Source organism: Eubalaena glacialis, chromosome 10, assembly GCF_028564815.1.
Source record: "Eubalaena glacialis isolate mEubGla1 chromosome 10, mEubGla1.1.hap2.+ XY, whole genome shotgun sequence".
Lineage (NCBI taxonomy): Eukaryota > Metazoa > Chordata > Mammalia > Artiodactyla > Balaenidae > Eubalaena > Eubalaena glacialis.
Window position 1 is genome coordinate 40,388,434 of NC_083725.1, and position 27,163 is coordinate 40,415,596.

The following is a 27,163-nucleotide window of genomic DNA, read 5'->3' on the forward strand; positions in this document are numbered from 1 at the left end:
TTTCTTGTTCCCTTTGAGAATAGCTAAGTGCTAAAGGCAGAAGCACTCAGTACTGTCAACTTGCTGAATCAGGTTCTGTGAAAGAGAGTCTGAGACCAGCCACGCATGCTGCCACTATTTCCTATCCAGTCTGCTGGGAGAGAGGCTGGGAGGCTTTTCTTTCTCCCAGCCTAGATATCAAGAAGCTGTTGAAGTGTCAGGGTTTTCCATTCTGCTCAGCACAGATGTTCCTATTATTGAGGAAGCCTCCTCTAAAGCTGTCAGTCAGAATGACAGGAGTTCACCAAAGACCTCTGAAGGGCAATGAATTTCACATTAGGGTTGAGACTACTATGGTCAGCATTTGAACATGATAGATGGTGTGAGCTGGACCATTAACTCTACCCAACCCACCCTCCCCCCACCCCATGGGCACTGGGTTCTTTTCTGCATGTAGACAAAAGCTTTAAATTTTAATTGTATTATTTCTACCCATAAACATCCCATTAAATAGTATTTTATTTTAATTGTATTATTTCTACCCATAAACATCCCATTAAATAGTATACACAATATTGTGCAAAACCTTGCATCCAATTCAAATAAAATCAAGGGGGCATTTTACAATGGTTGGATTTATTTTAAAATAGAGCTTCCATAACTAGAAATGAAAACCACTGGCTACAGCTTTTGATGATTACAAACAATGGTTGCATTTTGTAGACTATGAACTAAATGACCCGTAATATTAACTTAATATTTTATGTAAAATGAAAGATTATGTGGTAATATAGGATGTGTTTATTACATCTTCAAAAGATTATTCAAAAGATGATTGTTAAAGAGACATCCTAAATTGTACAAAGTTTCCTGACTTCTCACATGTCAGATGCAGAGAGAGCAGGGTGAATGTAGTCCTGTGTCTGTGTATCAGGTGTGTGTATCGTTTTATGTAAAGTTTCCCTGTACAGAGGAATTATTTTAAATGCCAGTGTTTTTTTTCCTTGAGGGAACTTACACTTATGTTGTTGATCAAATATGGAAGAAGAATTAGTGTTTTTCAAATACATCTAGTATGGGATTAACCCCTCCCCATTCCACCACCCTTGGGACAATTTCTACCTTTTTAAAATATAAAAGTAAATATTACCTGAGATACTATTGGCTGAAATGTCATAAGAAGTATACACTGGGGGCTTCCCTGGTGGCGCAGTGGTTGAGAATCTGCCTGCCAATGCAGGGAACACGGGTTCGAGCCCTGGTCTGGGAAGATCCCACATGCCGCGGAGCAACTAAGCCCGTAAGCCACAATTACTGAGTCTGCGCGTCTGGAGCCTGTGCTCCGCAACAAGAGAGGCCGCGATAGTGAGAGGCCTGCGCACCGCGATGAAGAGTGGCCCCCACTTGCCGCAACTAGAGAAAGCCCTCGCACAGAAACGAAGACCCAACACAGCCATAAATAAATAAATAAATAAATAAATAAAATTAAAAAAAAAAAAGTATACACTGTACTGCAGCAATCATGGGATCTCAGCACAAAGACTGGGGATATATCTTGCAGTAGCGCTTGGGCTCACGGTAGATGGGTACCTCACTCCCACCCTGTACCAGGAGTACCACTGCCTCCACCTGCTCCCTGTGTACCTCATACAGGACAGCCATTGATCCCTCCAATATTTTCAGCTGCCTCTGAAAACAACAAGCTTTTCGTCATCTTTCTTCAACACTGATCGACCGGGGGTAAAAGCTGAGCAGAAACTGGGAGAGGACTACTACAGAGTAAGGCAGTGTTCACGGACTGACACTACAGGGTTTGGGGAAGAAAAAAATGTGCAGCCGGAAATCACTCTAGAGGTCTGAAGAACTATTTAGAGAAGGACTAGCTTTTCTTAAAGCATGTGCTAGCATAGAAAAAATCTGGGCTAGAAGTCAGGAGACATGGAATCTAGTTCTGGCTTTCTCATCAGTTTAGGTGTGTTCCCATTGGAAAGTAATAGTTCTGGACATTGATTCCTGAAATAGTCATAGTTTGCTAAATTATGCTGCAGTAACAAACAGCCCCAAAATTTCAGTGGCTTCCAAGAAAAAGCTTGACTTTTCAATCAGGTTACGCATCAGCTGCTCGTCACCTTACAACTGTGTTCCACTTAAGGATCCAGGCCTGAAGGATCAGCCCCATGTGGGACATGCAGCAGAGGGAAAAGAGCAATGGTAGAACCGTATGATGTGTTTTAAATCTTCTCCTCACATTCCTTTGGTCAAAGGAAGTCACATGGCCAAGTCTGCCTCAAGGGGACGGGAAGTACACTCCTCCCACAAGGAGGGCACCCAGGAGAAGCCCTGAGAAGACAGACCCAGTGGAGAGGGGCAGCACAGTGCCTGGAAACTGAAAGCACTGGTCAATGATTTGTAAAGCCTCTTCCAGCTCCAAAATTACAAATTTTAATTCATGAGTTAGAAATGGCAATAGTTCATTTAGATGCAGAAATATTTTACCAGGAGATAAGAGACTGGTTCAAAGATGACCCAGTCCAAGAATGGGCTGAACTCCTGCATGAATCAGTAGTTTACATGTGCATATAAAGGTTTTATATTTAAATTCCTTCAACTATTGATATTTCTGAAGCAAGTTCTTGCCCTTTCAAAAATTTTTGTTTGATATTTTGAAGAATACATAAATAACAGTCCTTTACATATATGCGTAGTAATTTACAGCTGGCAAGGTACTTTTACATGCATCTGTTCCTGTCTCATCTGTTCCCCATATGGCCAAATTGACCATGTTTGTTTATTTACTCTGTATTCCCTGGAGTATCCCCAGAACAGTATCTAGCACATAGTAAGCACTCAGTAATTTGCTGGGGGATGGGTCAGAACTACCTTTGTAGGGAGGCTAGTGGATGCAGTTATGGGGCTGGAGGAGTGTATCCTGACACGAGGAAAATGCCGAGTAGTAGTAGAAATGACCAGGCAGGAAATCAGAAAAGCTTCTCTTTGAGTAGACCCAGACAATTATTTTATCTAATGTATCTGTACTCCGCTCACATGGAGATGGGGAGAGTGAAATGAGATGAGATGTGAAGCTTTCTGAAAATTTCAAAATTCCAATGTACATTTTAGATGTTAAGCCATTGTACATTTAATGTACATTTAGTATGTTAGGCCATTGTAGATTGGATAGACCAATCAACGTTTCTTCCAAGGAAAAAAATGTGTTAAGGATAAGGATTTTCTTCTACATGTCGGCCACTTTTATTACTTTACATATAGTGATGTATTTAATCCTCAGAACATCCCTTTGAGATAGGAATTACTATGATCTCTGTTTTCAGATAAGAATATCAAGGCACAGAGAAACTTAGTAGTTGGTACCAGGACTCTAGCTGGTAAGTGGTGGAGTTGGGATCCAATTCAGTCGGACTCCAGAATTTGTAACAGGTGATTCCCATCTTTGCAGAGGTCTTATATAGCCATCTTTCCAGTAGAAAGATAATATATTGGAAAGACTGTACTAGTTTCAGAAAGTATGCAGTAAGTGTCCACCTGTGCCAGTTAGTTTCACATGAGTCATCTAATTTAATCCTCAACTAACCCTGTGTGGGGGGAAAAGGTATTTTTCCCATTTTACAAATCAGGAATCTCAAGCACAGAGAGTTAACCTTGCCTAAAGTCACACAGTCAATGTTCCATGTAGAATTTGATTCTGAGTGCTCTGTCTCCAAAGCAACATTTTAAAAAATGCTTTAACACACTGATTATCAAATCTCTTCTACCAACTAAAAATGTTGCAATCCTTATTCAGCAAGGTGAATAGCTAAGGAGTTTCTCAACCTCCCTGCTCTTCATTTAAAGACACGTGGTTTGCTTTTATTTTGTTGGCACTTAGAGATCCTCTGATGAAAACCATCCATGCCCATTTGTGTTCTAGCTTCTGTCTCTATGATCCCTGCTGGGTTTAGACATAGCTTTTAGTAATCCCACCAAATCAATCCCTCCTGACCAGCCTCAGGGGTCATGATAAAATACTTAAGGGATTCTCATCTATTGAATCTTCTCATCAGGCAAACATTCTAACTCTTCTTTGAAGAAGAAAGGTAATTTTGCATCCTGCTGAGGGATAAAATAGAACTAAATTGTATTTGAGTGGAGAATGCTATTATCATTTTAGGGTTTTGATTACCAAAATAAGGAATATCTCTTAATTCTAAGGTTGCCTTAGAAGATCACTGACATTCCAGAAAGTTTTTTTTCAAACCAACAGCACTGAATTTCTTATCTTCAATTTTCTCCACTATTCTCATCTCTCAGAATAGCTATCTTCTGTTTATTATTTATTTTCTAGGAACTCCATTATGTTGCTTAAGATCACTGAATTCAAGATGATAGAACTTTTTTTTTTTTTTCGTACACACAGAAGGGGATGCATGTGAGCAGGAGCAAGGGAGATGTGGCTTTATTAGTAACCAGCTTCCTATGAGTTAATGCAATGCACTACAGTATGTCCAGAGACCTAGGCTCCAGGCAGCAGATCTGCTGATGAGGCTGACACTTGACGTTTTAGGGGCTTGATTTACTTGCGTGTAGGCACAGGATGGTCAGATTGAAAGGTCTCTGAGAGCAGTGACCTTGATGCTTTTTTCATTTCTGTATCTGCAGCAACTTGGGTCATGTAGTCACTAATAATGGAAGTCCACAAATACCTGTTGAATGAATGGTTAAATGCCCTACCCCACCCCACCCCCAAAAAAAAGAAAGAAAGAAAATGAAAAAGAAAAATCCAAGCCTGGCATTTAAGACCCCCTGATTTGTCCTACTCCTTTTTCAGCCTCATTTCCTGCCTGCTACTTTGGGCACAGGGCAAACTCACAGGTCCAAGATCATGCCACTCTATGTCTTTGTTCATGCCCTTTTTTCCACCTGCCTACTCCCGTTACTATCAGAAACCCTGATTATCATCCAGGGGTCAACTCCAGGCCACTTCTTCTGAGACATTTGTTTCTATAGATCTTGTGTTATTCATTTATTCATTCCACAGATATTTATTAACACTCAACTGTGTAGCAGCCAGTGTGCTAGGGCTTTACATGAATCATCTCGTTTGATCCTCACAGTAATCCAATGTCTATTTATTCTTTCATTTAACCAGTATTTATTGAAAGCATGTTAGTTAACACACCCCATTGTAAATGCTGGAGGTTGAGCAGTGAGAATGTTAGAAAACATCCCACCCCCCAGGGCTTATATTCTAATGGAGACACACAAGGTTGGAAACAAGTACAAAAATAAATGAACAAGATACTTTCACATAATGATAAGCCATTATGGAACTAAAAGTTGCTGATGTGAAAGGGAATGACAAGAGTGGGGAATTAGAATTAATCTAGATGGTAAATTCCTCAAGGGCAGTTTTACATCTTATGCATCTATGCATTACCCAGTGACCAGCACAGTGAGTTATAAACTCTGGCCATTCAAAAATCTTAGATAGAGAATAGAACTTTGAACCTAGTGATCTGTAAGATCCCTTCCAGCTCTAAAATTGTGCTACTGAGAATAAGAAATAGGTACAAGGTTTAAGTGTGAGACATGAAGTATTCCTTTAAAAACCCATATGCAGGGAATATCTCAGCTAATCCTTGAACCTGGGCAACAATTTAGTCAGCTCTGACTTTTCCCAATCCAGTAGAGAAGAAGCAATAGTTTACCCAAGCCCTAGAGTATTTTCCCTTTGACTTTGGAATGCATTGTATTTTTTTCTTTGGCAGCAAAAATACCTTTGTAATTATATTTGGCTTAGATGAATGCAGCAGTGAATTCTTAAAGTACATAGCATGTGATAATACAAAAAAGTATAGCAAGAAGCAAAGGAGAGCCAATCTGGGATTAAAATTTTGCTGTGCAAAGCCTAGTGTTTTCACTCACTGAAACTGCTGATGAATACTGCTAATGTAATGACAAGCAAAAGTTAACTGATGATAACGAAAAGTAAAAAGGAATTGTAAAAACCCATGAATACAAACTGATAGGATTCAGATTGCAGGATCTCTCATCTAAACACCTTTTGTCCTATTCAAAATGATTTTCCCAACCAGTAGGAGAAGACTTTGAGCTGTTTATTCAGGAGTGATGATGAAGTTATATGGGCTGAGTTGCACATCTGTTCCTAGGAGGCCTCCTTTACTGGATTTAACCAGAGTCTGGCCAGAATGTTGAGTTTTTCTCTGGGTGAAGCTTTACCAACCTTCGCAGGATGAAGCTCACGACCTGTGTGTTTGGTGATCAGCTCATAACGCAGACTGCAAGCCTGCTTTAGAGATCCGAAACCTGCAAACTGCTTTGATTAGTTGCTAGTTGAGTGGGGAGTGGAAAGAGGAACTGCAAGGTCAAGAATGTGCTAATCTCACCTTTGTGAAGTGTAATTTGCAGGGGGATGGCTACACTTTTGTTTCAAACTTTACAGTAACCAATTCTCCAGTTTAACCACATAAATGAGTGTGGAAACCCCCTTACAGTCAGGTCAAGAAAAAGGTTGTCCTTTGAATTAACTGTTCAACTGTTCATTTACATAGTTCTATGATATAAACATGTCTATTAAATATTTCACATTCAGTGTAGCCTATAGTGCCAAATGATAATTATGATACATTGCAGCACGAATGAAAGCATACTGGTCGAGTATAAGGATAAGGATTAATATGTACAGGAAAAAATGTGTCACCAAGAACACAAAGTCACCTCCCTAGGCAATATTTATATTTTTAAAAAGAATGAACAGCTTTCTGAATGCTTGTCTTGCCCTGATTCTTTTATAAGATGTCCCCCTTTATAAACCTGTCACTTGCTGAATAATGTTTCACCAGTGCTTTTTTTCCTGGTAGTACGACAAGCTGTGTTGACTATTGAACTTTAAATGGCATTTTCTCCTTAAAGTAAAATCTTAGGAGTTTTAATTAGCAATGCAATAATTTGAGTTCATAGAGGAAATGCTTTTAGCTAAAGGAGTTTTGTGATATGGCCTTAATCTTCATAGTGTTTGTAATTCCCATTTTCCTTAATATTTGTCTTAATAATGGAACTAGCTTTTGGCCAAGATGAGGATAATCCATTTATATAACACCATTAAAGTACAGAGAAGTTTAGTAGTTCTTAGGAGTGTGAATTTCAGCACAGAGTCATCCAATCAAAGTGAAATGGTTTCTCAAATTTTGAGTTTGAAACAGTACTTCCTCCCTCAACAAAAACAAAAACAAAACAAAAAACAAAGTATGCTCACTGTGTACCAGACATTGTGCTAAGTGCAAGGAAATGAAAATATGAATAATTCAGGTCAGTATTTCTCTTCTTCATTTCAAACTTGTAATTTTCCTGAGGTAGCAAAGTAATTTCCTCAGCCATCCATTTTCTCTTGGTAGTGAAAATAATCTTTAAGATTAGCTTAGCACTATCAAAAGCACAATCTTTAATAATCTTCAGGCTACTGGTGAACCAAACCAAATGTTCTTTTTGAAATTCATTTAAGGAATGTATGAAAACCTGTACTTAGCACAAATCAAGGGTATTTATTTATCTTATAAAAGGATTCTTTATAAATGAAAGGAGGAATAGTTCAGGAGAGATGAAAGAGCATGAAGAATCAGCCTCAAGTTCAGGTATCCGTGGAGCCTCTTAATAACCAGGCTTGATTCCATGGGCAGGTTCCTTACGTACCTTGTCTCCCTACTTTCTCATCTCTTAAAGCTACAGAAATGAGTGGGATAACGTATGTAAAGGGTTTCCTATAGTGCTGGTCACATAATCTAGGCTCCATAAAAAGCAGCTGTTGCTACAAAACAATTAATCATAGGGTTTTCTTAATATTAAACAACTTTATTGTGTTTACAAGAGCTATTCACAAAATTTAAATCTGTACGAGCTTTTCAGCAACACATTGCAGAGAGACCTATGGCAGTACTTTTCTAGATGTAAATTAAATGTTCATTTATCATTTGTGTGTATCAAACACAGTGAAAGCTATTAGCAAGGTTGTATCTTGCAATTTACAATTTTCTGTGCAGCCCTTTGCCAAGACGTCCTTGTTTGGCAAACACAGGCTTTAACCACCTTCTTCATCATCTGTTTCTCCTCTCTAAGATCCTTGTTTTCCTCAAGTCATAGTACACAAACAATAATTGCAGGCTGTTCACCCTTTTTCTATTTGAAAACACACCTCTGGAACTTCTTTAGTTCTCAAGACGACTCTCATGACCCCCTCCACGTTGATGATCTCTTCTCTGCTTGTCAGAGGAACTTTCTTATTTACCGTTGGACTGGTGTTTGCTCTAATCTTTGCTTATCCTATTGAGAGCAACTTCCCAGACTAAATTCCGTCTGAAGAAATCAGAAACTATAAAAAGTTTTTTATCTTATAAGAAGAAAAGTGAACTTTTAAAAAATATCTTGACATTAGCATCAAGAATATATGGATGATTAGTTGATGGATCCTAGAAGTTTTAAATTAAAACATTATACATACTTCATTGTTACTAATGATAAATGAAAAAGTGGTAAAATTAACTCTTAAATCAGTGGAAATCTGCAAGTATGTCTTATCTCTGAGAGATATTTGTTACTAAAGGTATATTTATTTTAAATAAATTATATTTCCAGTAATAGATGACTCATGCCCACAGCTTCTTATAACTCTAAGTATATATGTTATTAAATTTCACAGGCAAATTCTCTAACTTTGAAAGATGCTCTTTGATTCTTGTTAATTATTATTTTTTTAAACATCTTTATTAGAGTATAATTGCTTTACAATGGTGTGTTAGTTTCTGCTGTATAACAAAGTGAATCAGCTATACATATACATACATCCCCATATCGCCTCCCTCTTGCCTCTCCCTCCCACCCTCCCTATCCCACCCCTCTAGGTGGTCACAAAGCACCGAGCTGATCTCCCTGTGCTATGCGGCTGCTTCCCACTAGCTATCTATTTTACATTTGGTGATTCTTGTTAATTATTGATCCTTGAATTCTTGATATCCTTGTGTTACATGTTGTTACCAATAAAAGCTGGCATCCAACCAAGGCTTTTCCCTTAATTCTTGTAAAATAGCTGGTTTGATGATGAGCATATAATGAAATATACTTGTAAAGGTTTCGTTGGATCACAGAGTTTGATTGAACCTAAGAGTTTTCAATACTTGCTTTATTCTATTCCTATGAACACTAGGACATCGATGTATCATTTCCACATATATTGCTTGGACTGCATGCCAGAAATTCATGTACTGGAGTATCAAAAGTCTTTGTTTTAAAGGATCTCACCCATAGAGTGATCCTAGGGCACAGGGCTCCAAGTTTAGGATTATTTGAATTTCCCTCAGTGGGTCATGAACTGAGTGGAGTGTCATGAAATGAAGATTTCACTGAAGGAATAAATGTTGTAGTGTATTTGCTCGTTATTGTTTTATGAATCATGACAAATCCCTTGTATTTCTTTTGCATTTCAAAAGAAACGCCTTTAAGCATTAATTCAGTCAAGAAGCACAAATATAATAAGGAGAGATATTTCTTTAATTTTTGCCTCTGTAGAATGAATATAAAACAGCAAACAGTAGAAGATTTTCAAAATTAGGGAAATCTTTTAAAACTTTTCCAAAATAAGTCATCCTTGGTAAGTTAAAGATTGTTTTGATTGAATACTTTTTAAAAACCCCAAGTAGCATATGTTTTATTTTAAGAGATGGTAGAATACGACCTCTGAGCAATGAACAGTTCATGGCTCATCTACTCACGTACAGCATAATCACCTAGGATAAAAATGAACAGCCGTCCTCTGTGAGATCCAGGAACAGGTGGTACAAGTAATCACCCCACATGTTTGGAATACTGGCCTGGCAACAAGATTCAAAAGACAAGTGTCCCCAGCTCCACTATAAAGGGACAGGAGAAGGATTCTTTTGCACATCCAATGCAGGCACTCGATGAATAAATGTGTGCAAGCTTGCCTTGGGAGAGGAATGAGTAGGTTATTCACTTATTAGCTTGTGATATACCACCTGCCCTCTGGGATGGGCTCAAGGTGACTGACTGCAAGTAAGGGTTATCTGGAGATACCCTTTCTGAAAATGGAAATTCCCATTCATATTGTAGACTTTAATAGAAGAGATTATTATTGAAAATATTCATTACCTATAATGCTATTTTATCCCCAGCTGTATTTGCTTTCAGCCTGTGGGCAAACTGTCCACAAACAGAGCCAGGTAAATGCCTGTCTGACCCTGAGCTGACTTCATATTTCTGTGGCTGTTTTTAAAAACTGCATATTTCTGAGAAATAACAAGGTCCTGTTGTATAGCACAGGGAACTATACTCAATATCCTGTAATAAAACATAATAGAAAAGAAAAATAAATAAATAAAAAAGAAGGAAAGAAAGCAACAATAACAAAAAAATGAAATAAAATAAAATTATACTGCTTCAAAAAGAACTGCATATTTCTGTGGCCGTTTTTAAAAACATAAAAGTTTGTGCTGCATTACCCATGGTTTAGGTGGAGCCAAATGTGATCATTCTAGAATAATTCTTTATTATTCTATCTTTGAACAATTCTCTATTTAGCAATTGGTGAGAAACATTTCTATAGGAAGGCTTTTATTTTCCACCAGGGACTACATGGGTGATATCATTCAATCTAATAATATAACATGTAAGGCTTTAGGTAAATGATGACACGCATACCCCCCCCCACCCCAGTCAATTTTTTCTTTCCCACTGTTTCAGTCCTGGTGCAATCATATAATCTGTACATTTTTCTAGCAAAATTGTATTTTTTAACCTTTTGATTTATGAGTTTATTTTACTTTAAGGATACTAACTCTTTATCTGTTGTATCTGTTACCAGTATGTTTGCTAGTTTGTCATTATGCTTTCAATTCTGTTTTTGGTATTTTTTGGATTTATACAATGACTTATGTATGTGAGGTGTATCAATTTTTATGTTTTCCGACTTCAGCATTCATGCTTAGAAATATCTCTTCCACGCTACAATTATATAAATATTTATCTGCATTTTATGCAGTACTTTTTTTTTTTTTGGCTGTGTTGGGTCTTCGTTTCTGTGCGAGGGCTTTCTCTAGTTGTGGCAAGCGGGGGCCACTCTTCATCGCGGTGCGCGGGCCTCTCACTATCGCGGCCTCTCTTGTTGCGGAGCACAGGCTCCAGACACGCAGGCTCAGTAGTTGTGGCTCATGGGCCTAGTTGCTCCGCGGCATGTGGGATCTTCCCAGACCAGGGCTCGAACCCACGTCCCCTGCATTAGCAGGCAGATTCTCAACCACTGCGCCACCAGGGAAGCCCTATGCAGTACTTTTAAGGTTTTATTTTTACATACCTCCCCAACTTTCTAGTCTATAACACTTTTTCTCATACAAACCAAACTATGCATACTAAGCTGTTTAAAAAGTGAAGATCTGAGAATTATATCTAGGTTTTCAATACTACTCCAAATAGTAAAATGCAGAGAATGAGGGAGTTTCATTTCAAAATGCCAAATAATGAGTTTCACTGCCAAAATATAATTAGGAACTATTTTAATGTGAGGACATGAGCTGAAAGTTATTATAATTTATAGTGATATAAATTAATTCTTATTAGATTAAGGCAGTGCAGATTAAGATGCCTATAATTATAGAATGATACATGTCATTATTTGGTGGATTGGAAAGAGCATGTGACTAAGACATACACAACAGCTTATTGGGTTCTAGTCCTGACTCCAGTAATAGTTAATTAGTTTCGGGATGATGGGTCATTTTCTCTTTGACCATCAGTTTGCTTATCTCTCAAGTGAGGGCATTGGACCCTAGATGACCTCAGTAAGGTACCCACAGCACCAAAGGGTTAAGATTCCTACATGGACTGAGGGAACAAAATAGCCAAAATATCAGCTCCTTTCTTCTAGGATGGAACATACTGCCTTTCAGGAGCAAGAGTTAAGGAAATCAAGGGCTGAATTTGTCCTGACTTCTTGGAGCTAGCAAACAGTTCTCTCTCCTCAGAAGAATGGGACATGGCTTTTAAAGCACTTACTGGAGTTTGCTGTAACAAAGAACAGAAATATGTTTTTGTAAGCTGGACTGTTTTGATACATTTTAAATGATTATTCACTGTTCCATTTTAGCATTTCTTAAAGTAATGCTAAGGGCAGTGCCTTTCAGCACCTATGAAAAAGGAGTTTGTCTTTCATTAAACTGCAGCTCGAAAAACTAGCAGTCTACCCAAGGATGATATTAAAAGTATGTAACAAATAGTATGACATAGGCACCAACTGCTCAGAAAGGACTCTGGTTATAAACTACAGATCTTCCTCAACTTATGACAAGGTTGAAACCTGTTGAAAATATCATAAGTCGAAAATGCATTTAATACACCTCATCTACCAAACATTGTAGCTTAGCTTAACCTACCTTAAACATGCTCAGAACACACATTAGCTTATTGTTGGGCAAAATCATCTAACACAAAGCCTATTTCATAATAAAGTGTTGAATATCTCATGAAATTTATTGACTACTGTACTGAAAATGAAAAACAGAATGACTGTATAGGTACAGAATGGTTGTAGTGTGTTGGTTGTTTACCCTTGTGATCTCGTGGATGACTGGGAGAGAGTATACCCATACCACATATTGCTAGTTGGGGAAAAGATCAAAATTTAAAGTGCAGTTTTCACTGAATGCATATCACTTTTGCACCATCATAAAGTCGAACCATCTTAAGTTGAGGACCATCTGTATTGCTTGCCTATACTGGGGGGTAGCAGCTGAACGTCTTTCCTGAAAGTACGCTGGGGACCAGAGAAATTGGAGTCTGTACCAAAATTAGCTAGGAACTTGGGATAGAGTGGAGAACAATAAACAAGGTCCCTGCCATTCAAGAGCATACTTTCTAGTTGGGGATAATCAGCAATAAAACAAATATAAAATCATTTCTGTTCATCATAAATGCCTTAAAGAAGATTAAGCCGGTTATGTGAATAGAGTGACAAAGAGTGGGAGTATTTTAAATAGAGCGTTCGAAGGACGTTCTCTAAATATATGATACTTGAACAGAGAACCAACTGATGAGGAGCCAGTCACTGAAGACCTGGAGAAAGGGCATCCCAGCCAACAACAAATTTAGATCCAAAGGGAGAAGAAGGCCAGTGTAGTGAGAGGGGAGTTAGTGAGAATTGTAGAACATCAAATCAGAGAAGGACACCAGGAGATGAGGCAAGCAGTGGTCAGCTCTTATAAAACCAGATCCTGAGTGCAATGGAAAGCTGTTGGAGAGTTTTAAGCAGAAGACAGAAGTTACTTGATTTACAGTTTAAAAAGATATCAATGAAATAGAATCGAGAGCCAAGAAATAAATCAGTATTTCACAGTGGAATCAAGAATATTCAATAGAGGAAAGATAGTCTTCAATAAATGGTGTTGGGAAAACTAGATATGCAAATACAAAAGAATGAAATTGGACCCCAATCTTACACTACTCACAAAAACTAACTAAATATATATTAAAGACTTAAATGTAAGATCTGAAACCATAAAACTCCTAGAAGAAAACATAGGGGAAAATCTCCTTGACATTGGTCTTAGCAATGATGTTTTTGATATGACAACAAAAGCAAAGGCAATATATGTAAAAATAAGCCGTTGGACTACATCAAAATAAAAAGCTTCTACACAGCAAAAGAAACAGTCAACAGAATGAAAATGCAACCTGTAGAATGGGAGAAAATATTTGCAAACTACGTATCTGATAAGAAGTTAATATCAAAAAGATATAAAGAACTCATACAACTCCCCAGCAAAAAAAAAAAAAAAAAAGAACCAAATAATCTGATTTAAAAATGGGCAGAGGACCTGAATAAACATTTTATCCAAAGGCATATAAATGGTCAACAGGTACATGAAAAGATGCTTACCATCAATATCTAGGAATAAACCTACCTAAGGAGACAAAAGACCTGTATGCAGAAAATTATAGGACACTGATGAAAGAAATTAAAGATGATACAAATAGATGGAGAGGTATACCATGTTCTTGGATTGGAAGAATCAACATTGTGAAAATGACTCTGCTACCCAAAGCAATCTACAGATTCAATGCAATCCCTATCAAACTACCACTGGCATTTTTCACAGAACTAGAACAAAAAATTTCACAATTTGTGTGGAAACACAAAAGACCCCGAATAGCCAAAGCAGTCTTGAGAACGAAAAATAGAGCTGGAGGAATCAGGCTCCCTGACTTCAGACTATATTACAAAGCTACAGTAATCAAGACAGTTTGGTACTGGCACAAAGACAGAAATATAGATCAATGGAACAAGATAGAAAGCCCAGAGATAAGCCCACGCACTTATGGTCACCTTATCTTTGATAAAGGAGGCAAACATATACAGTGGAGAAAAGACAGCCTCTTCAATAAGTGGTGCTGGGAAAATTGGACAGGTACATGTAAAAGTATGAAATTAGAACACTCCCTGACACCATACACAAAAATAAACTCAAAATGGATTAAAGACCTAAGTGTAAGGCCAGACACTATCAAACTCTTAGAGGAAAACATAGGCAGAACACTGTATGACATACATCACAGCAAGATCCTTTTTGACCCAGCTCCTAGAGAAATGGAAATAAAAACACAAATAAACAAATGGGACCTAATGAAACTTAAAAGCTTTTGCACAGCAAAGGAAACCATAAACAAGACCAAAAGACAACCCTCAGAATGGGAGAAAATATTTGCAAATGAAGCAACTGACAAAGGATTAATCTCCAAGATTTATAAGCAGCTCATGCAGCTCAATAACAAAAAAACAAACAACCCAATCCAAAAATGGGCAGAAGACCTAAATAGACATTTCTCCAAAGAAGATATACAGATTGCCAACAGACACATGAAAGAATGCTCAACATCATTAATCATTAGAGAAATGCAAATCAAAACTACAATGAGGTATCATCTCACACCGGTCAGAATGGCCATCATCAAAAAATCTAGAAACAATAAATGCTGGAGAGGGTGTGGAGAAAAGGGAACACTCTTGCACTGTTGGTGGGAATGTAAATCGATACAGCCACTATGGAGAACAGTATGGAGGTTCCTTAAAAAACTAAAAATAGAACTACCATACGACCCAGCAGTCCCACTACTGGGCATATACCCTGAGAAAACCATAATTCAGAAAGAGTCATGTACCAAAATATTCATTGCAGCTCTGTTTACAATAGCCAGGACATGGAAGCAACCTAGGTGTCCATCATCGGATGAATGGATAAAGAAGATGTGGCACATATATACAATGGAATATTACTCAGCCATAAAAAGAAATGAAATGGAGTTATTTGTAATGAGGTGGATGGAGTTAGAGTCTGTCATACAGAGTGAAGTAAGTCAGAAAGAGAAAAAGAAATACAGTATGCTAACACATATATATGGAATCTAAGGAAAAAAAAAAAAGGTCATGAAGAACCTAGTGGCAAGACGGGAATAAAGACACAGACCTACTAGAGAATGGACTTGAGGATATGGGGAGGTGGAGGGGTGAGATGTGACAGGGTGAGAGTGTGTCATGGACATATATACACTACCAAATGTAAAATAGATAGCTAGTGGGAAGCAGCCGCATAGCACAGGGAGATCAGCTCGGTGCTTTGTGACCACCTAGAGGGGTGGGATAGGGAGGGTGGGAGGGAGGGAGTTGCAAGAGGGAAGAGATATGGGAACATATGTATATGTATAACTGATTCACTTTTTTGTAAAGCAGAAAGTAACACACCATTGTAAAGCAATTATACTTCAATAAAGATGTTTAAAAAAAAAAAAAAAAAGATGCTTACCATCACTAGTCATCAAGGAAATGCAAGTCAAAACCACAATGAGATATTACCTCCCACTTGTTAGGATGACTATTATTAAAAAGACAAGAGATAACAACTGTTGTTGAGGATGTGGAATAAAGGAAACCCTAATGCACTTTTGGTGGGAATGTAAATTGGTGCAGCCACTATAGAAAACAGTATGGAGGTTCCTGAAAAATTAAAAATAGAACTACCATATGATCCAGCAATCCCACTTCTGGATATATATCCGAAGGAAATGAAATCACTATATTGAAGAGAGATCTGCAACCCCACATTCATTGCATTATTCACAATAGCTAAGACATGGAAACAACATAAGTGTCCATTGATAGATGAATGGATAAAGAAAAAATATATATAAATTATATATATGTATGTTGTATATATTATATATATTTTACATTTTATATGTATATATATATTTTTAATCACAATAAAGAAGGAAATCCTGCATTTGTGACAACATGGATGGACCTTGAGGACATTATCCTGGGTGAACTAAGTAGAAAAAGATAAAAACTGTATGATCTCACTTATATGTGGAATCTTTAAAAAAACAAATGAAATTCACATAGAAACAGAGTAGAATGGTGGTTGCTGAGGGGCAGAAGAGTTGGGGAAATGGTGAGATGTTGGTACGGACTTCTAGTTATAAGATGAATAAGTTCTAGGGATCTAATACATGGTGACTGCTGTATTGTGTACTTGAAAGTTGCTAAGAGAATAGATCTTAAATGTTCTCTCCACATTCTCTTTCATACACACACACACACACACACACACACACTTGTAATTATGTGGGTTGATGGATGTGTTAACCTTATTGTGGTAATCATTTAGCAATATATACATATTATCAAATTATCACATTATATACTTTAAATTTACACAGTGTTTTATCTCAATTATTTCTCAATAAAGCTGGGAAAAAAAGATAATTCCAGCTGCCATGTGGAATGTGGACTCTACGGAGAAAGGTAGAAGCATGGAGAAAGTTAACAGGCAGTTGGCAGACTTACTGGTATCTTGGATTTGGGAGGTTATGGGGGAAGATATGAGAATGATCATAGTGAGGATAGATTTAGAAAGTAAAATTGCCACGTTCCTTCCCATGGCGAGATTCTCCATTCAGGGCTAAAGTTTGGAGTTTCTGTATTTTATTTTTATAAGGGATATCATTCCCTTTTATAAGTTTATTTTAAATGTCATTTATAAATAATGGCAAACTTTTGAAATAAGGTAAAAGATAGTTGGTTTCTTTTAAATGTCTAATATTCATGTTCCTTAGAGAAGATAAATTTATATTTTATTTAGGATTTAATGAAATCCTTTATCATTTGTGCCTGTTAAAGTGTCTGGTTAGAATCCTGTAGCCCAGATAGTGAAGAAGATAGTCTTCAATAAATGGTGCTGGGAAAACTAGATATTTAAATGCAAAAGAATGAAATTGGACCCCTATCTTATAATACTTATAGAATTTACATAGAACCTTCTATCAATACTCTGCTTTATTCCTTTCCTGCTTTTCTATTGACGCCCTTTTGGGACTCTGTTCCATCTTTTTCCCTCAGGCATACAATTATCAAGCTAGCTGTAAATGATGTGAAAGATCACCACACAATTTGTACTGAGGAATGGGCTTTGCTGGTCCAAGCATTCCCAGAAGAAGGCTACGTGATACAGAGCACACCATTTATCTCTCTGAGAATTGGTTTTCTAATAATTAAAATGAAGAGATTGGACTAGATAATCCTAAAAATTCTTTTCACTTCCAAGATTTTAAGATTGTCTCTCTTCTTTCATATGTTGTTGATATAATCCATTACTTGCTTTAATTAATTACACAATGTTATATACGTCAGCCATTTTTATGCTGATGATTCCCAAATTTATATCTCAAGTTCAAGACTCGCTCATGAGGTCCATTCTCATGTAACAAATGGATTCCTGAACATCTCTACCTGGACATTGTATAAGCACCTCAAACACTTTATGTCCAACATGACTCATTAACTTTCCCCATCAACTGGCTACTTTTTCTGTATGCTTTCCTCACATTGTCTAGATCTCTCTCTCTTTGACTGAGTCTTCTACTCCACCTTTCTTGCAAATAACCATCTACTTGCGAGTCTACAAAACTCAGCTCAAGAGTCACCTCGTTATGCAAAATTTTTCTAAAGCCCGCCCACTTCCTCTGCATGTAGAATTTTTTACTGCCTGTGGTATCCTGATTAGTATCAGAGCACCTGCATGAGTTTGTTCACCTGTTTATGTGTCTACATTTTAAACTCCATGAGGGCAAGTATAGTTTCTTATTTCCTTGTGATTCTACCCTCAGCTTAGAATGTATCACAGTAGATGATTAACAAATATATAATGAATGAGTAAAAATGAAAATTCTCTGATCTGAGAATTGCTCATGTCCCAGTTTCTTATCTGGAATATGTTCTCCCACCAACAGTCTCTTCAAGACAGGGGGAAGCCATTGGCTTTCTTGCTTTTTTCACCTGTTTACCGGTTTATGAAGACTCATATAAATGCCAACATCTATTTGTTTGCACACATTCTTCTGTGAGAATTCAGTGCCCTTTTCATGTATATTCTGTCTTGCAGGGTGCAGAGACCACATTTTCTCTTTCTTTCCTCTCTTCCCTGAGGTTGAGATTAGAATAGTGATGTCCAGACAGTTTTTAATAGATGTTCATTCCTTGAAGGCCACATTTGCCTTAGTTCCCTCTGGTAAACAACTAAAATTTCTTCAACATAGACATTTATATATAAACCAGTTTCATCATGAGCACTTAACAAATATATTTCCAGCTTCTCAAAATGCTAATGAAATTTAGACCTGATACTTAGCTCTCATTCAGTATACTTGGGTGTATAAACTGTCAGATTGGAGTGGCTGAATTTTTTATCAGCATCATCTTAAAATACCTCCTACTCCCTGATCAGGCTGGAAGAAATTAACCAAGGTGATTTATTTCAGCAGGGTCAAGAAACCATCTGTGACTTGTAAAAATGATAGGATCAGCTTTCCTTCCCATTATGTTTTTAAAACTTACTGCTACTAGAGTAATTAACATGAAACTTACAGACAAATCAGAAAGAACTTTGCCTTATAAGAGAAGTTTCTTTCTCTGAGGTCACAAATCCTTTAAGACTTCTGAGATAACTAACTTTCTCAGGTCTGCTCTCTACTTTCTTTTCTTGAGTGGGTAGTACTTTGTCCCTCCCATGGCCATTTTCTTCCCCCTGCCAGTCTTCCTGACATTTCTTGATAGAGTCAGGAACAGCACTTTGTCAGTTAATTTATCTTTGAAAAGATCACAGATTGAAAGTGATGCAGAACGTAGTTCAAACCAAATAACCATTAATACTGACAATAATTATCATTACTCTTTATTACGCACTTTAAGTGCTAGTTATAATTACATAACTAATGCATTTAATTCTCAAAACAGCCCTGTAATTTAAGCATGCCATACCAGCCTTCTACAGAAGAGGAAGAGAGGAGAGTAGATTTCCTGAGGTCACACAGTCAGTAGATGGCTGAGTTAAAATTTGAACTCCTGTCCCCACATTTTTTCATTTCGCCAGTGTTTATAAGTAAATGTGACTGCAGTTGTCCATGTCTTGAATGACAAGGATTCTTGAGGAGAGGTGCTTAAGGCAGATGGTGACCTGTTCAGCAGTAATGTAGCCTGTATTCCTGTTGTCACTTAGTTGGAAGAAGATTCAGATGGCTGAGATGAAACTGTGCATGTAATGAATTGAACAGAGGTTTGCCTGACTCTCATGGATGTTTCTTTGCCTTCTAGGAAGATTTCCAACCCGCAGCAGCCTCAGAGACCAATTGGGAGTCAGTCACAAGCTCTATCTCAGTAAGTAATTTATTTTTCTGTTGCCTGCAAAGACAACTGATGGAGAAGTAGCTAAGGTCAACCCTGGGATGACTTCAGCTGCATGAAGGATCTATGGCTGGACCCAAAGCCAGATCTCAAACATGATGTGTTCTTCCATTTTTTTAGGTTATAGTGGGCTATGTCAGATGCCCTTTTTTCTCCTCTTTCAGAAAGGTTTCCAGGAAATGTCAGTACCCCTTGTAGGAACACGGGATAGACAATGACTTAAATATTTATCAATTTCAAAGCAGAACGTTGCAACTAAAGGACTGTCCAGAGATATCAAAGGTATGAAACAGTTCAGGGCCTAAGCTCAAGTGGGGAATTTTGAAATAGTTTTTTGAATATTCCAGGGGATTCCGTTAACCTTTGCATTTTCAAGTATCTTTTCAGATGTGAAAAATCCATGTTTATGGTAACATAACTTAAGTGCAAGGCAGGCTTGTGTTCTATTTGGCTTGGAAATAAAACATAACTCACCCTGAAACTATAAAATGGTTCATGCTCCATTTTTTTTTCCTCCAAATTTAGTCATTTCCCAGTATCCTGTATACTTATCTACTTTGTACAGAAAGAGCAGACTTTGTTTTCACCAATCTTATGGGTAGCACTTATGTAGCAATAAACTGCAAGATAATAAATGCAGTTGTTCATTAAAAGATTAAGAGCATGGAGAAAGCTTGTCCATGGTTCTAAAGTGGGTTAGTGTGGCTGAGTCAGAGTTGATTTTTTTTTCCAGAAGTAATGTTCTATCTTTTGATCTAGGAGAGATTTTTAAAAAATTCCCTCAGATGCCAGGATTTCTTCAGCTATGGATTCTGTGACTATTTAATTCACCTGGTGTGGCTGCTGAACTAGAACATGATCTGATTGAGATCAGTGAGGTCTCTAACGGTGATATTAAGAGTGTTTTGTTCATTTCTGATGGTCAAGAATGCATGCTCTGAACCTAGCTGATATAGGCAATCATTGTCAGGAAGGTGAAAATTAAAATAAGGCAGGTAATACTGAGGAGCTGGGAGGCTAGGCAAGAGGTGTGGGCAGTTAGCAGCCCAAGACTGACACTTCAAGGTACATGCCAGTGGCAGCTTTTGCCATTCAGGACCTAGTGGTCTATTCTGTCAGGAGATCCCCTGGCTTCTCAAGTATCTTACACATGATAGCTCAGGGTTATCTAATCATTCCTGCCCAAAGGGCAGAAATCAGTTTAAAGGACCCTTCACTGATTCAGGATAATCCAGGTCCTCTTAAAGAGAAGGATTGTCCTGTCCATTTGGTGCATCTGTGGAAGATCAGCACTAGGTCCAAATCCATTGGAAACTCTTCCGGGTTGAGTTCTAAGTCCAGGTTCTGCTGAGTCCTCTAGGAAGACCAGGAAGACCTAGCTTCTTTTTCATTCTGATTTTCAAGAACCTTCTGGAGTAGGAGCAAGGGCCCTTGGACCTACCATTTACTTCTGTATAACCCATTCTTTGTTTTTGTTGAAACCGGTTTACAGTTTTCAGAACATTTGAAACTCCTTGCCAGGAGTTCCTCAGAGCCATTTAAGTAGCTTATGCTTGTGTCTGAATGGCTTGATTGACGTTGCTGCTTTTGTTTCAAAAAAGAGGGAAGAATTTTAATTTCAAAGCTTTCATATGCTGCCATGCACCTAACTTTGGCCAGCTCATTTTGACTTTTTGGATCTTAGACCTACATGATACAAAGCTAATTGTAAATCATCTGTTGTGTATGAGCCAGGTAGACTGTAGATCCTGACAATACAAAGTTGAATGGGAATTTGGAATTTTGTTACTGAATCATAAATTTAGCTGCCTTTAGCATAGGATGCCAAGAGGGATCTGAAAATCAGAAGTGATGTGCTTCAATCAGGGTTCAGCTTCTATGAGACACACACACACACACACACACACACACAAACACAAATACACTCCTAGATTAAGGAGCTGGCCTGATACCTTCAGCAGTCTATCTCATGTCTCACACGCTACTTCCCAAACCCCGTCTGCCACCTACTCCCTTTCCCTACAGGGCGTATTTGAAATCTCCTGAATTACACCAATGGTAGGTTATGCTTTTATAAAACCTCTTAGTTTTGCTAAAGACAGACTGTTCCCCTAAGAGCAGGTAATCCTTTGGGGACCTTTGAATCTTGATTGGCTAAAAAGAAAAAGTGTTACCTGAGAGTGAGAATATAAATGTGGGCTTTACTGTCTGGGACTCTATAATGCATAGGCATATTATTTCTCAGTAGGAACGCAGCTGAGTTTCAGAAATGCAAGTTTTTGTTAATCTCTATTTTTCCTGTAGAGATATGAGATATTTGCCCTTGGGGGATCTTATTTGTTTGGCAGTTTCTTTAAAGACATTTAGAAATCATTGGAGACTATGTGCTTTCCATTTTCTTGTTAATGGGTCTTGAATTTTTACAGAGATGTTTGCTACATGGCTCATTTACCTCTAGATTGTACAAGGGTTAGTGAAGTAAGTGCTTGGAAAGTTAAGTGGGGCTGTATTCCATGGCAAAATACATAATCCCTTCCAGACTTTCAATGGTGTTGCATTCCCCATTTGAAGAGTGTTCCTGAGAATGTTTTAATGGCAACTCAGATCCCTCACAAACTATAGCACTTAAAATGAACACACACACGGGGAGGGGGAAGGGGAAGCTGGGACGAAGTGAGAGAATGTCATGGACATATATACACTACCAAATGTAAAATACATAGCTAGTGGGAAGCAGCCACATAGCACAGGGAGATCAGCTCGGTGCTTTGTGACCACCTAGAGGGGTGGGATAGGGAGGGTAGGAGGGAGACGCAAGAGAGAGGAGATATGGGGATATATGTATATGTATAGCTGATTCACTTTGTTATACAGCAGAAACTAACACACCACTGTAAAGCAATTATACTCCAATAAAGATGTTAAAAAAAAAATGCACACACACGCATGTGAATCTTCTACTCTTAGGTCAAGGGAGCCAGTTTCATGGCTCATTATCCTTGTTGACAGTTAGTAAGCTGGTTAAAGTGCCAAATTTTATCAAGATGTCTCCAGAGTAAATTTAAACCCTGTTCACAGAACGTCTACAATGCTAGGTAAGCTACAAAGATGGGACACTGAGGCTAAATGGAGAGAATGAATGGATTATTCAAGATTTGCATGGAAAGGAGTTCAGAATTTACCTGCTCATCATTATTTGTTGATATGGATATGATGATTTGAGACTTTGAACCAAGAAATTGGATGACTTATTTTGATATTTCCATTTAGCTGGTATTTTTTTTTTAATGATTACAATTCAGATGACCTGGATGTTTTATGACCTTCCTGTTTTTGATTTGCAAAAAAGTGAATGACTATGATTTACCACTTAATTGTTCTTATTTAGGAATATAGCAAGACTATGGCACAGTGGCTTAGCATGATATTTATGTACATGATGTCTTGTAATCAGAAGTCTGTTTATGTTCCTTCCATATGGTTGTGTGACTCTTGTATTTCATAGCAATGGACTTTTTCTGAGTACACTGAGCTGTATGTCACTCTTAGGGGGTATCCTATCACTCTCCATCAGTAACGGACCCCACTCTCACTGCGGATACTCTGGACAAAACAATTGCAGAATTTGATACTGTGGAAGATCTGCTCAAGCACTTCAATCCAGAATCATGGCAAGAAGATCTTGAGAATCTGTATTTGGACACCCCTCATTATCGAGGCAGGTCATATCATGACAGGAAGTCAAAAGGTAAGAAACAAATAAGGTTCTTCATAAGCAGATAAAAGTGCTAATAGTAATAAGTAAGAATTTGCAATGCAATGTAGTTAATTCACTTACATCAGATGATTACTGTTAGTTCATTATCACATATCTTTTACACAGCACCTTCAAATGATGTTCTGTGTTTTGTCCAAACTGTGTTGTTTGTATGGGACTAAGAAAGGTTTGATTCAGTCAAAGATCTGTCATAGTTTGGAGCTAGAAAAGACCTTATAAAATCATCTGGACCAACTTTGTGCTTCTTGGCAAGTAAGGCATTATCAGTCCCACCGTAAACAGTAGAGGCAACCAAAGTCAGGGAAGGTAAATAACTCTTCAAAGGCTGCATGGCAATGGAGAGGAAAGGAGAGTCGTGTTCTCTTGCATCCAATGGCAGTGCCTGTGTAACAGTCCCCTGTGCCTCTCTGATGGATATGAATGTTGAATTAGCCCGGGACTCAGTCATTGTTGGCAGGAGAGGCTTCTTTTAAAGTAATGGTCAAAACTCTGGAAGATTTCACTCTACTCATTCAATGTCCATTCTGAAATTTTTTATGAGGTCCTACTATGTGCTTTGTGCCCTTAGTGGTTCATAGGATATAAATGTCTCAAGGAAGAAACCAATATCTGGGATATTTTGGACAAGTGTGAGGGCACATGTTCAGCTGGAAGGTTTAGGAAAGCAAAATGAAGGGAGAAGAAAGGAATATTCAGGAAGAATTAAAACATCATGAGTTAAAACAGTAATACTTACACTCTTAAAAAATAGGTATCCTAGTACTACATCTGAGTGATATGATCTTAGGACATGGATGTTTATTTGAATGTTTAACTCAAATTAATATAGAAATAACTTGTAATTACCTCATTGAATAAAACTATAATTTCTAGTCTGTTATGTTTAAGATTTGTTATTATTTAAACTTTCTCTACAAGTCTTGTAAGGCTGGCTTGCATCATAGATATAAAGGTATTTAGTACAATACAGCTTGTTTCCTATACTTTGTAATAACATGGGTACTTTCAGAAATTAAAAGGAACCCTGGGTCCTTTTGTAGATAATGTTTATGTTGGTAAGGACAACATATTAAAACATGTAGGCTGAAATGACTAGTTAGTTAACTCCTGCCTGGGTCTGCTGCTTATGGCTTAGGTCATAATCTTATATACTTAAAGTGCACAGCTAAGTGGGGACAACAGAGTCACTGGTGGCCCTGATGTTATGCAGATATGTCATATGTAGATCAGTGTAACTCTCAAATCGAATTTCCCCAGGGCTCAGATTGGATTCAACTCAGAGAAGAAATGGCTTTTCTATAAAGCGTTGCTGTCTTTGGATTTCTATTAGGTCAACTTGAAGGAAAGTAAAATACTATGTTTTGAAAACCCCAGAAAAAAATATTAAAAATGGTATTGGAGAAAGAAATGATAAAATCTGACTCTGTCTTCAAGTATCTTAACCACTGTAGCTATTTGAGGGGCAGCCCTTCTTGACACCTATTTTTTTGAAGTATTAAAATTACCTAAATTCATTACTTATTTTTCCCCAGATACTATGTTGAGTTGGAGACAAGGTGTCTCAGTTCAAAGCCTAACCCTGCCACTTAGAAGTTTTGTGATTTTTTCAGCAAGTCACTGATTCTTCCTGGGCCTCAGTGTCCTCATTGACAATGTGTGTATGATAACACCTACTTTCGGGAATTGTTAGGGGTGCCATCAAAAGCACTTGGCACATAGTACTTGCTCAAGAAATGTTAGCCAGCTGTGGCTACTGAGAATTCTGAAATGTTTACCTCACTTCCCTGGTGAAGCCTTTCTTGTCCCTTGCCATCTCCCTGTGAAGCACACCACTCCCAAGTTTGGAGTACTTGAGATGCCACAGCATTTATTTGTCCTACTACTGCATTGCTATTTGTATCTTTGTGTTTTCTCTAAGGGAATATGAGAGACTAGGACCTAAGGGTTTCAACTCTGGCTGAATATTAAGTCGCCTGGGGAGCTTTAAAAAACTATGGGTGCCTAGTCCTATCCCAGTCACAATGACTCAGAATCTCTGAGGGCAAGGCTGGGGTATTGATATTATTTTATGGCTCCTAGGAGATTGAGACCGATCCTTAGAGGCAGCGAGGGTTGAGAGATGGTTCATCCTATATCTCCAGTAAATTGGCACAGTCTCTGACACATTTTAGCTGCTCAGTTAATGTTTGTGGAATTGACGATATTAAAAATTCAGTATTTATTAGTATATTTCTAATGTTTATAGAAACCCACCCCATAGACTAAGGATTGTAGCTTTATTAAGAATGCCTTTGGTTACCGAAATAACCTTGCTAGAGCATTCAAGGCACCATTCTAATTATTTCTGACAGCATAAACATTTCTCTCCCCTGTTGGTTTAGATTTCATTTCTCAATCTCTTGTTTAAAATGGCCCTAAGGCAGGTCTGTACCCTTTCATTTAACACTGGCAAGCCACCACCGTCTCTGCACTTGTATAACTGTGCTGATTTAATTGTTTATCATTCCACCGATGCCGAACCACCTGCCTGTATCACAAAAGCAAAGGAAGTCAGGTTTAATATTTCAGCTGTTATTTTCAGCTTTTAGAACTTAAAAGTACAAATTCATGGTTTGTATCCTGATGTATAAGAAAGGGGACAGTGAATAAAAGAGTGAAAACCGAAAAGTAATTATAGATGATGGAGGTCCATTAGGTGTCAAATAAAATGTGAACTTTATAGGATCCCTAAAAAAGTTTTCTACTATCAGTATAATAATCTCTTAATGATGTTGTACAGAAACAAACTTATCATTTTTGAATATCTATTGAGCATCCATTCTTCTGATTTGCCCAGACTGATCAAAAGTGGCATTTTTCATGATACCAAAGAACAGGATTCTAAGATGACCCTTGAATGTGAATATATAAATCACAAAATTGTATAAACTCTAAAATAAAGCACAAACACACTAGGTGAAGAACTTATGTAATGAAGTAGAAAACAGTTAACAAAATTAAATTTTATGCACTGCTTCTACTGTTATTTGAAGGGAGATTAGGTGACAGTGAGTTTTTAGTTCTCCTTAAGAAGAGACTTAAAAATGAGAAGCAAGAGGACAGTAAAAGTTTAGGGAGAAGAGGGAGAGAAAAGAGACATAACTTTGCCAAGTATTGAAGCCAGAACTTCAGCGTATAAGGTCCACTTTTTTCAAATTCACAAGTAATAGATAAGCACAAACTTGTCTGCAAAACCTTCTGGACTGATGATAATAGGACAAGTTAATATATCCAACTTTCAGTTTCCTAAGGGGTAATGGAGAAAAGGGTAGCATGGATAATTAAACTCTGTAGATAAGTAAAGTTCCAAAACCCAATTTTTGCCAATAATTTCAACCCCATGCCTTCAACCTCAAAGCTGCCCAAAAGTTTTAAAAAAAAGTCATTTGAAATTCAAGTTGTATTTACTTCTTCTGATGAACATGCCAATAACATAGTAAATTTGCACATAATTAGGTAAAATATTATATGGATGTTCTACAAACTATGTAATCACTCTCTGAATCATTGCATGACCACTGTAGTTTAACTGATTTTACACTGCAATTCCTTTAAAA

At 37.6% G+C, this 27,163-nt stretch overlaps 1 protein-coding gene across 2 annotated transcripts in view; it reads left to right on the forward strand.

Annotated features, from left to right (window-relative positions):
* PDGFD (platelet derived growth factor D) overlaps positions 1–27,163 on the forward strand; it is a 230,294-nt gene that overhangs the window by 180,810 nt on the left and 22,321 nt on the right. For both annotated transcript variants that reach the window (XM_061202621.1, XM_061202622.1), the window contains exons 4-5: positions 19,700–19,762; positions 23,339–23,537. In XM_061202621.1, the coding sequence (XP_061058604.1) occupies positions 19,700–19,762; positions 23,339–23,537 (262 nt within the window). The remainder of the gene's footprint in view (positions 1–19,699; positions 19,763–23,338; positions 23,538–27,163) is intronic.